Source organism: Ornithorhynchus anatinus, chromosome 20 (assembly GCF_004115215.2).
Source record: "Ornithorhynchus anatinus isolate Pmale09 chromosome 20, mOrnAna1.pri.v4, whole genome shotgun sequence".
Taxonomy (NCBI): domain Eukaryota; kingdom Metazoa; phylum Chordata; class Mammalia; order Monotremata; family Ornithorhynchidae; genus Ornithorhynchus; species Ornithorhynchus anatinus.
Window position 1 is genome coordinate 6,166,027 of NC_041747.1, and position 11,595 is coordinate 6,177,621.

At 41.0% G+C, this 11,595-nt stretch overlaps 1 protein-coding gene across 1 annotated transcript; it reads left to right on the plus strand.

Annotated features, from left to right (window-relative positions):
• Window positions 1–454: 454 nt before the first annotated feature.
• Window positions 455–11,234, plus strand: UFM1 (ubiquitin fold modifier 1). The gene is made up of 6 exons (XM_029048161.2): window positions 455–613; window positions 699–755; window positions 3,608–3,665; window positions 6,302–6,341; window positions 6,994–7,026; window positions 9,994–11,234. Coding segments are annotated over exons 1-6 (258 nt in total). The 5' UTR covers window positions 455–611; the 3' UTR covers window positions 10,062–11,234.
• The last annotated feature ends 361 nt before the right edge of the window (window positions 11,235–11,595 follow it).

The following is an 11,595-nucleotide window of genomic DNA, read 5'->3' on the forward strand; positions in this document are numbered from 1 at the left end:
AGAGCCGGGAGTCGAACTCATGACCTCTGACTCCCAAGCCCGGGCTCTTTCCACTGAGCCACGATGAATGCGTGGATGGGGGGGGGGGGGAAATGGATGGATGAATGAATGGATGGATGAATGGATGGATGGATGAATGAATGGGTGGGTAGAATGGATGAATGAATGGGTGGGTGGATGAATGAATGAATGGGAAGCCAGATGGGTGGATGACTGAATGAATGAAGGCAGGCCCCGCCCCCCTCCCCCCCCCGGCCGCCAAGCCCCCGCCTCAGCCGCCCGCCGCGCTGCCTGTGCAGAAAGACGCCCGCTGGAGGCTCCGCGGCCGTTTTCCTCGGCTCGCCAGCCTCCCGCCCGGGGCCCCGCTGGAAGCGGCGTCGGCCCCGGCGCGGAGCGGGGGCGGGGGGCGGGAGGCGGGGGGCGGGGGGCGGGGCGCGGGAAGGGAATCGGTCAGGCCCGGCGGCGGCCAGCCTCCCGGCCGGAGGACCCCGGCCGGCGCCGGCGGAGGAAGACGTGGAGCTGAGGCCGCGCGGGGCGGCTGTGGTGAGGCGGCCGCGGAGGAGCACGTGCGCGCTGTGTCGGGGGGCCCGGACCCCCAGCCGCGCCCCGCCATGTAAGTTAGCGCGCCCCTCCATAACGCGCCGCGGCCCCGCCCCTCCGCCCGCGCCCTGACCCTCCGCCCGCTCTGTGCCCCGCAGGTCCAAGGTCTCCTTTAAGATCACGCTGACGTCGGACCCGCGGCTGCCCTACAAAGTGTGAGTGCCCCCCCTCCCCCCACAACGCCATGGTCCGGCCCGGCGCGCGCCAGGCGCCCCTCGGGCCGCCGGGCCAATCGGCGACGCCCACGTCACCGGACACGTCACCGGGCAGCGCGGCCCAACGGTTAGAGCCCCAGCCCGCAGGCCAGGAGGGCCGGGGTTCGAATCCCGCCGCCGCCGGGCATCGGCCGCGTGGCCCTCTCTGGGCCTCATCGCCGAAATTGACCTCCTCAGTCCGATCTCACCTCATCAAGTTTACCTCCTCCTTAAGATTGACCTCATTCTGTACCTTCATTTTAAAATTTCCCTCGTCAGATTTACCTCACTGTAAAATTTACTTCAACAGGTTTACCTCGACTGTGAAATTTACCTCCTTATATTTACTTCGTCTTTAAAATGTACCACATCCGTCAAATTTACCTCACCAAATTTACCTCATCTGTAAAATTCGTCTGTAAAATTTACCTCATCTGTAAAACTTACCTCATCTAATTTACTTCATCTGTAAAAATTCGTCTTTAAAATGTACCACATCCGTCAAATTTACCTCGCCAAATTTACCTCATCTGTAAAAATTCGTCTTTAAAATTTACCTCATCTGTAAAACTTACCTCATCTAATTTACTTCATCTGTAAAAATTCGTCTTTAAAATTTACCACATCTGTAAAACCTCATCAAATTTACCTCATTTGTAAAATTCATCTTTAAAATTGACCTCATCCTGTACCTTAATTTTAAAATTTGCCTCATCAAATTTATTTCATTCTTCAAATTTACCTCGACAGGTTTACCTCATCTTATACCTCATCTGTAAAATTTACCTCCTCATGTTTACCCCATCTTTAAAATATACCACATCTTTAAAATTTACCTCATACCTCATCTGTAAAATTTGTCCTTAAAATTTACCACATCTGTAAAACCTCATCAAATTTACCTCATCTGTAAAATTCATCCTTAAAATTTACCTCATCCTGTACCTTAATTTTAAAATTTGCCTCATCAAATTTATTTCATTCTTCAAATTTACCTCGACAGGTTTACCTCATCTTATACCTCATCTGTAAAATTTACCTCCTCATGTTTACCCCATCTTTAAAATATACCACATCTTTAAAATTTACCTCATACCTCATCTGTAAAATTCATCCTTAAAATTTACCACGTCTGTAAAACTTACCTCATCAAATTTACCTCATCTGTAAAATTCATCTTTGAAATTTACCTCATCCTATACCTCAATTTTAAAATTTGCCTCATCAAATTTATCTCATTGTAAAAATTTACCTCAACAGGTTTACCTCATCTTATACCTTATTTGTAAAATTTACCTTCTCGTATTTACCTCATCTTTAAAATGTACCACATCTTTAAAATTTACCTCATCTGTAAAATTTACCTCATCCTGTACCTTCATTTTTAAATTTGCCTCATCAAATTTACCTCACCTGTAAAATTCGTCTTTAAAGTTTACCTCATCTGTAAAATTCATCTTTAAAATTTACCTCATCCTCTACGTTAATTTTTAAATTTGCCTCATCAAATTTACTTCATCTGTAAAATTCGTCTGTAAAATTTACCTCATCTGTAAAACTTACCTCATCAAATTTACCTCATCTGTAAAATTCATCTTTAAAATTTACTTCATCCTATACCTTAATTTTAAAATTTGCCTCATCAAATTTATCTTGTTGTTAAAATTTACCTCAACAGGTTTACCTTATACCTCCAGCTTTAAAATTTACCTCCTCATATTTACTCCATCTTTAAAATGTACCACATTTTTAAAATGTACCTCATCAAATTTACCTCATTTGTAAAATTTATCTCATCTGTAAAATTTACCACATCTTTAAAATTTTACCTCAGCAAATATACCTTATCTGTAAAATTTACCTCATCTTATACCTCACCTGTAAAATTTACCTCATCTTATACCTCATCTCTAAAATTTACCTCATCAGATTTATCTCATCTTTAAAATTTGCCACATCTGTAAAAAGGGGAGTGAGACTGTGAGCCCATTGTGGGACAGGGACTGTGTCCAACCCGCTTTGCTTGCATAATAATAATAATGATGCTATTTAAGCGGTGACTATGTGCCAGGCACTCTTCTAAAAGCTGGGAGAGATACAAGGTAGACCCAGTCCCTGTCCCATGTGGGGCTCCTAGTCTCAATCCCCATTTTACAGATGAGGTAACTGAGGCCCAGAGAGGTGAAGTGACTTGCCCAAGGTCACAACAGCAGACAAGTGGTTGAGTCGGGATTAGAACCCATGACCTGACTCCCAGGCCCATGTTCTATCCACTACACCATGCTGCTTAGTACAATGAGAAATCCTTTCTGGAGGAACTGAATGCACCATTGTCGCTGACGTTTATTAAGTGCTTAGTGTGTGCAAAACACTCTGACCAAGCAATGAGGTGAATACAAGAAAAAGTGGGCGTGAACCCTGCCTCCCAAGGGATCTCAGTGTCCGGGGGAAAAGCACTCATCCTAACCAATATAATGCAGCACAAGAATAAGGGGGTAATAGTAAAAGCAGCTTCTTCAGAGGTTAACTGACTGAATCAAGTGTCCCTCTAGTGAAGACATTCTTTCAAGTTATATTACTGAAGTCTGTTTCTTATGCGCATAAGAGAGGCAGAGCGGAAGGTCTAATTCTTTTGCCAGTGCCTAGTTGAAAATGCCGTATTTTGAGTGAATCCGAAGGTCCACCAAAACATCGGCTGTAATCATGTAGCTCCTCACACCGTGGACCTATTGGCAGCCAGTTTGGTACCGAATTGAGGGACCAGAACTTTGCAGTGCGTTTTTTTTTTTAATTCATCTATACTCTCATTTCAGGCTAAGCGTTCCTGAAAATACTCCTTTCACAGCAGTCTTAAAGTTTGCTGCAGAAGAAGTAAGTATCTTTAGTTTCCCCGGCGTTGTTTCTCCCGTCTGTAAATCATGAAGGAAAAAGATGAACTTTCCTCTTAGGGGGCGGGAATTCATCAAAGGTGCCCAACCTGTTTTACATAACATGAGAGGGGCAAGATTGCGTTATTCTGTGGTAAGTGTATTTCATAATTGTCCAGCTGGTTTGTTTGTTTTTTCTATTTGGGGATTTTAAGCAGACTTCCAAACTTTGCAAATATTGATTTGTAGATGACGGTGACTAAAATCAGCAGTATACTTTTGACAATCTCAAATTATACATAGGCCAGGATCATAGAATTTTATTACTATCACTTACTAGCTTAATTAAATCAGTGGTATTTATACTTGGGCCAGGATGATAGAATTTTAATGCTATCACTTACTTGCTTAACAGACACTTAAATCAATCAGTCAGTGGAATTTATTGAGTATTTACTGTGGGCACAGCACTGTACTAAGCACTTGGGAGAGTACAGCAAAACAGAATTGGTAGACTTGTTTTCTATCCACAATGAGTTTGTAGTCTAGAGGTGCAGAACCCTACTAAATACGAAGGTAATTAATAGGAGAATAAGATATGGTCCCGGAACGTCACAATCTAAATGGGAGAGAAATGGCACCTTTCAACTATGTAAGTAAATCCTATAAACATAAATCCTGTAAATGATTTTAGTGTCTGTCCCCCCTAGATTGTCAATTCTTTGAAGTTGGCAATCATGTCTCTTAATCGCATCGTTCTCTTCCAAGCACTTTGAGAAGTGCTTTATATACAGGTGTTCAGAAATACTATTTTGATTAGATTAACAGACTACCATGCAGGCTCCAAGGATAAACAAGTTAAAATTCATCGCTCTCAATGGGAAGAACTTTAAGGAGGTAGCATTGTTTCGTTCCCTCTCTACTCCAGCCAGCCAGTCTTTGGTGAGAGAAACGGCTGCAACCGGGACCATCAAAGTCCTCAAAGTTGGCTCTTTAGACCAGTGCTTTGCATACTCCGTAAACTCTCTTAATACTGATGAGGGTGTTGGTGTTTAATTATAAACTCACCGAGGGCCTGTAGTGAGCCTGTGATCAAACGTCAAAACCATCATCATCAGGATGGAGAGGTGGAGAGTTTACAGTAGGCAAAGCACAGTTAGAAGCATTTCGGGATGAAGAAAGAGATGCCTCATTTTCTGCTCTCCGGTAGGTTAGAGTCTAATGGAAAGTGGAAAAATTGCGGAAGCCTAGATAAATGAAGCAGCCTGTGGTAGGAGAGAGAAAAAAATTCTGCCCATGAAAAATACGGTCCATACCAGGCTGTTCCTGCAACGCTAATTTATTGTTCTTAATTTCGTACTTTCCCAAGTGCTTAGTACAATCCTCTGCACATTAATGAGCACTCAAGAAATACCGTTGGTTGATGAATTGAGAGTTTATTGCTTTCCTTTACAATTGCATCATTTTAGCCTGAAGAGAATATTCTGACAATTACACTTCTATTAGTTACTGCTGAATGTATTGCCAAGTAATAAGTCAGCTATTCATTAATCTCATCCCCTCGCAGGTGGGCTTTAGGTATTTTACTGGCCTTTATGCCTTTCTGTCAAATGGATGTGATTTAGGAAATCATACTCATTAGGGTTTTGTAGTCAAGATTTTTCAGCTGGATTTTTTTTTTCTATGTGAACTTTCCTGGAATAATTGAGTGGGGTGTTTTTTTGTTGTTGTTGTGGTTCTTTTAACACTTTTCTCTTGTGAAGAGATTAAAATTCCTAAGTAATTGCATATTGACTCTTGGAGTGTTTGTCCTTTTAAGATCGTTTTGCCTTTTGAGGTTCTGAAATGGGATATTATGGGTCATGGGGAGGAAAAAAATTCCATGCTCAGTACCTTGTTCATATGCAGGTAGCACATCTGAGCCAGTTTTTTTCTTATTTAAAGCAGCAGTGCTCTAAACAGTTCTGGATGTTTATAGCTGTTGCAGTTGTCTTCCGGGGAAGAAATAGAGTATGCTATTTTTTAGATTAAATACATTGTTCTGGATTTCTTGAATTAACAGGCATTCTAAATTTACCTGCAAGAATATTAGAATCTGGAAAAATAGATTCATGGTACTTTGCTACACTCAAAAGTGAAAGTTCATTCAGATAAGAGTATTTCCTCTTGTTGCAAATTAATAATAATGGTGATGGCATTTAAGCGCATACTCTGTGCCAAGCACTTTTCTAAGCGCCGGGGTAGATACAAGGTGATAATCAGGTTGTCCCATGTGGGGCTCACAATCTTAATCCCAATTTTCTAGGTGAGGTAACTCAGGCACAGAGAAGTTAAGCGACTTGCCCAAAGTCACACAGCTGACAAGTGGCGGAGTGGGATTTAGAACCCACGACCTCTGACTCTCAAGCCCGTGCTCTTTCCACTCAGCCATGCTGCTTCTCAATCAGTGATATTTATTCACCTGTTACTGTGTACAGAACACTGTACTGAGTGCTTGGCAGAGTACAGTACAAAGGAGTTGGTAAAGATGGTCCCTGCCCGCTAAGAGTTGATGGAGTAGAGACAATTGTATTTTAGAAAATCAGAACTGCCTGTAGGTATCCTATCACTTCTTAACGATGATTACATTTGTCTTTTTAGTTTAAAGTTCCTGCAGCAACAAGTGCCATCATAACAAACGGTAAGATTTTACGTAACGGTAATTTCTTCATGTAGAGTTGTAGTTCTGATCAGAGAGCCTCGACTGTTCAGCCATGGAGCTGGGGCGGGTACAGGGGTAAAATGCCATGGGAGGGTCAGAGACTCATAGCGTGGCCTAATGAACAGTGCTTGGCACATAGTAAGCGCTTAACAAATACCATTATTATTATTAATGGAAGGACCACAGGCCTGGGAGTCAGAAGGACTGGGTTTTAATCTCAGCTTTACCACTGGCCAGTCCTGGGCAAGTCACAACTTCTCTTGCCTCAGTTTCCCAGGACCCCATCCTCCCCCTGTGTGGTGACCCACCCCACTAGTGTTATCCCGATCCTCTGTCATTTCCACAGCTGGCCAGGGTGTTGGAAGATAGTTCCTATGGCACCTTTTTCAGGTGGGCTTCTGGCTTAGTTCTGAGGTGGTGGCCCGCTGGGCAGCCTCCCTTGCCCAGGCCACCTCCAGGAAGTGGGAAGCCAGTAGGTAAATATGTCAGAAACAGTGTCAGGAGAACCAGATATATGACTCCTTTGGGAAAAGACAACTGATTCTTTCAGGCTTCTCAGGGGCCTCATCCACCCAGACCAGGCTGGCTTCAGGGACCTTGTTTTAAAAGGGATTCTTATACTGTTTTCCAGATGGAATCGGAATAAATCCTGCCCAGACAGCTGGTAAGTTCCCGTTGGTCCACTCAAATAGAAAAACAGAAGCTGCATTTTAACTTGGTGTTGAATTTTCCCGATCAGTGGTGTGTTCTTAGGGGCACAGTTCAGGTTGGAAAGTGGCTTTTACACGCCACTACCTCCGGCACCTCCAGCTCTACAAACGCCGCTGAGGAATAGGTACAGTGACAGCTGGAAAGCTAGCAGAGAGCAAGCGGAGAGAAATGTGGAATTAGAACATGGGTGGCCCAAGGAGGAGTGTGCAGCTGTGGGGATAAGGGGCTCAGGACGGGGCAAGTAGCCGACTGAGACCACTTGGGAACAGGACACCCCTGTTCGAGCCAGGGCTGAGGTCGGGAGGCTTCTAACAGCCGAGGTTACCACCCCAGCCGACGACGATAGGCCGGAATGAAAGTAAGTGTTCGTTCAGACCTGGTTCAGTAAACGATTGATGTCCTCAGAGAAGTTGTTCTTGTCAAGATCCCTCTTTGGTTCCGAGCTAGACGCTGGAGCAGGCAGGAAAAAACTCTCCAGAACTGAGTGTGCTTGAGAGATATGAGTTTCGGAAGGGGTAAGTTCACAAGACAGATATGTGGATTTTTCAGAGTTTTAAAAAAGATTATAATTAGGTGTAATCAACTTTTGAAAATCAGATGCAGTTTCAAAAATTCTGCGTCTCATTTTAGCTCTTCGTACAACTCACGTAAAAACAGCTTTGACGTGTCTTGTATTTCTTTGGTAATATTGCTCCAGTGTTTGCAAGTGCCACTCAAGATGACAATTACCTTGCCAGGTGTTAAGGTGATCCTACTTAATTTAGTGTATCGGACTCCAAAATGTAGCACTGCCCATCTTGGGTGGCTTTAATGGGGGAAAGAGGAATGATGGCATGAGAAACATAAAATGAGCACAGGTTTCAGTCAGTCAATCGTATTTACTGAGTGCTTACTCTTTGCAGGGCACTGTACTAAGCGCTTGGGAGAGTACAGTAAAACAATATGAGACACATTAACACAGTACCTGCCCACAATGAGCTTACAGCTTAAAGGGAGAGTCAGACATGAATATAAAGAAATTATGAACATGTTGCGTAAGTGCGTGGGGCTGGGAGGGGAAATGAATGAAGGGAGCAAGTCGAGTTGATGCAAAAGGGAGAGGGAGAAGAGGAAAGGAGGGTTTAGTCAGGGAAGGCCTCATGGAGATGTGCCTTCAATTGTATCCAATTAAATAGGAAACTCCAGACTCTGGGAAATCCTGTAAAGAAAATGTTTATGATTATTTAAATGGGCCAAGCCATCCAGCTATTTCATTAGTAAATACGTATCAGTTCTATTATAGTCGAAATATTAATAATCTACTGCCTGCATTAAAGAAGTGACACTGGCTGGGACAAAAAAGGTAGAAAGATTTGAATGCAAGAACAAATAAATTGACTTCTTTCTGTCTTAATCATATTTAACTTCAACTTTAAAATAATGCTCTTTCCTTAAGTACGTACTCAAAGATAGGCATTTCCCATTGCATCTATAAACAAATTCAATGCTAGCATTTTATTTCAAATCTCTTGTTTTAACAACCAGAAAATGAATTGGAGAGAAATATCTGCCATGAATGGTAATCGACAGCCTTAAAATGAATAACTTTGGTCCTTATGTTTGCTTCTGATGAGGAAAACATGATTTAATGTACCCAAAACATAATTATCAATTTAGATGCCAAATATGTTCTCTTATATATATACTCAATCTAGTTGTTTTTGAGGTGCAGTTGATCATGCTGTACATAATTCCTATTATAGGCAGAGTCATGGCAGCCTGCATTTTAAAATACTGAAATTATCCTGGCTCTGCCACTCGTCTGCTGTGCGACCTTGGGCAAGTCACTTGACTTCTCTGGGCCTCAGCTACCTCATCTGCAAAATGGAGATTAAAATTGAGCCCTTTGCGGGACAGGGACTATGTCCATCCCGTTTAGTGTCTGCCCCAGAACATAATACACTGCCTGGCGCGTAGTAAGTACTTAACAAACACCATGTAATAACAAGTTGGAAGTGTTATTTTTTTGGTGTGGTTTTGTTTAATTTGCTAGAGCTGATAGTAATCAGTCAAAAATCTTGTTTTAAAGAAAGAAGAAAATTTCAGAATTTTTAATGACCATTTATTTACTCAGTGTACTCACTTTGGGTACAAGAATACGTATTTTAAATAAGGGATGCCACAAAGGTGAGTCAATTTGAAGAAATTGAAACTCCTTGAAGCCTTATTTCTTAGCGGCTAGGCATTTTAAACATTTTAGCAATTAGAACATTCAGTTTTAAGCCTACGAAAATATTTCAAATTATTTGTATTAATTTGGGTGACAGCTCACAGGCAAATTACTGCTTTATTCAAACATGAACAAGTTGTGGGATGAACGAAACAGGCTCTGAAACAATCATTCCATAATGAGGAGGGTTTTCAATGGTTTCGTACTGGCTGTACTTCTCGTTTGTTTATGTTTCTCTCTTCAACTCCTTTCTGTTGCCATGCAGAAAAGCTGAGAATCATGATTCAGTTAAGACCCATTCTTATTTGATGAGTTCAGTCTATAAACTTTTCATAACGGGCATAACTGCTTTAAATTGCTATAAATATCTTAGACTGGAAAAATCTTACAAAGACAACTATATTCTGAATATTAAATCTAAGGCATTAAAGCAATAAAGATGGAGCATTAGGTTTTTGGCATATTTGAGTTTCCCAATACATTCCTTCATTATTACGATACGTACTGAACATTTTGAGACCGTTTATTTCCTCGAATTTGTGTTAAATGTAGATTTTCCTTTTCCATCCCTTAATCCTTTTGGATGCCACTGTCTGAGACATACTACCGGGCTGGACGGATCATGGGTTGGACTCTGATGTCTAAAGTTTTCCTAAAATCTTCTTCCTTGGTCCATAACCTTTGTTTTTGTTTGTTCTTTCTCTTGTTTAGGAAACGTTTTCCTAAAGCATGGTTCCGAATTACGAATTATTCCTAGAGACCGTGTCGGGAGCTGTTAACATCTACTAACTGGATTCTAGAATAAGGGAATGAGCCAATTCCAATTGAATGTTTATATTTATTTTGTAACCTTGCTATTTAAAATTTTATGCATCAATTTTAGGAAGTAAAATAAGAGATGACATTAATTCCCCTCAGAATTGTTCACCAAGGATTTCCCTGTAAAGCTGTTAATATTTGGAATTGACTTGGTTCCCATTGTTTGTCCCTGGGTTTCTCAGAGCGGTTTCTGTACGGAAAAAGGCAAGTGACTCCAGCAAAAAGACACTATATATAAGATAACGTAAGTTTCTTCTCCACTTCTCCTCCCCCCGCCCTGTCACCAGTACTGTCATGCGTCGTCAGAAATAGTAATTTGGGGAAGTGCTAATCAGCTTCCTTAACAAGAGGAAGTTACTAAGCAATGTCTTCCCCCGTAAAATCTGAAAAGTTAAATATTTGAAAACGTAAGACTTCCAGGGCACAAACATTGATAGAAGGTATGGTAAATTATGAACCTCCTACAGTCTTGCTAAAGAGTATCTTTATTCTTGAGTTTGCTATCATTTGGCGTTTCCAGGACTAGATTGACTTCAATTTTTCATTAAAATCGAAATTAAAGGTAACTTACTAAGGGTCAACAACTGAACTGTATAAGTTTGCACGAATTATGGGAATTGGCATCAGACCCCTATTCAGTTTTATTTGATACGCAGAAGAATATGGTTTATGTTGGAGTATTTAAATTAACTGCACTGTAATAGATGTTGAGTTCCATGTACCTTTAATGACACACTAGAACAAAATCTGTTTGGTATATTTCGTACTGTAGAAAGAAAAATCATGGAGTCTGGTGCAGTGAAATTGTTTAAATTATTGTGCTTTAATTAATTAAGTAGTATCTGTAACAAATTCTCTAATTAAAACTAAATTGGTACACCTATACGCAGATCTTTTCATTAAAGAAATTTATTTGTTCCCCTTGACAAGTTGCAATTGGTAATCATACTTATGTGCCTGAATTCAGTAATTATTGCTTTTTGTTTAAATTTTAACTCTTAATCCTAAATTAGTAGATATTGTAATGCTTTGTAAAAATAGCTTTTATGTATGTCCGAAAAGAAAAGCCTCAGCCTAGCATTATTCAGTCATCTGTTTTACTCTCAGAAATAAACATCTTAATTTTTACTTCAGCACTCTGGCTTAGTATTTAGTGAGGCATCCATATCCTCGTATGTCAGACTCTGTTTTAACACTTGATATGATAGCATAATTTTCCACCACTTAGTTTAAATGGATTTTTTTAAATTGAAACCTTGGCTATTCCTATTATCTTCTATGAACACTCTTTTAAAAGTTCTAGTCCGCAGTAGCATGTCATAGTGGTTAATACCACCATTTAGCAGTCAGTTAAATTTGTCCCTCATCCTTCATTTCATTACAAAATAATGATGTACATTCCACCAAGGCTGCATTTTAGGTGGTGCCAATTTTTAGTCCTGGGTTTTCCAGAACTAAACAAATTATTTTCATATGTGAAATCTGAATTGGAAT

Excerpts from the sequence above, each read along its gene's own strand:
- UFM1 (XM_029048161.2), top strand. Across the intron at positions 3,666-6,301 it reads TAAAGTTTGCTGCAGAAGAA|TTTAAAGTTCCTGCAGCAAC; the intron begins GTAAGTATCTTT and ends TTGTCTTTTTAG. Across the intron at positions 7,027-9,993 it reads AAATCCTGCCCAGACAGCTG|GAAACGTTTTCCTAAAGCAT; the intron begins GTAAGTTCCCGT and ends TCTCTTGTTTAG.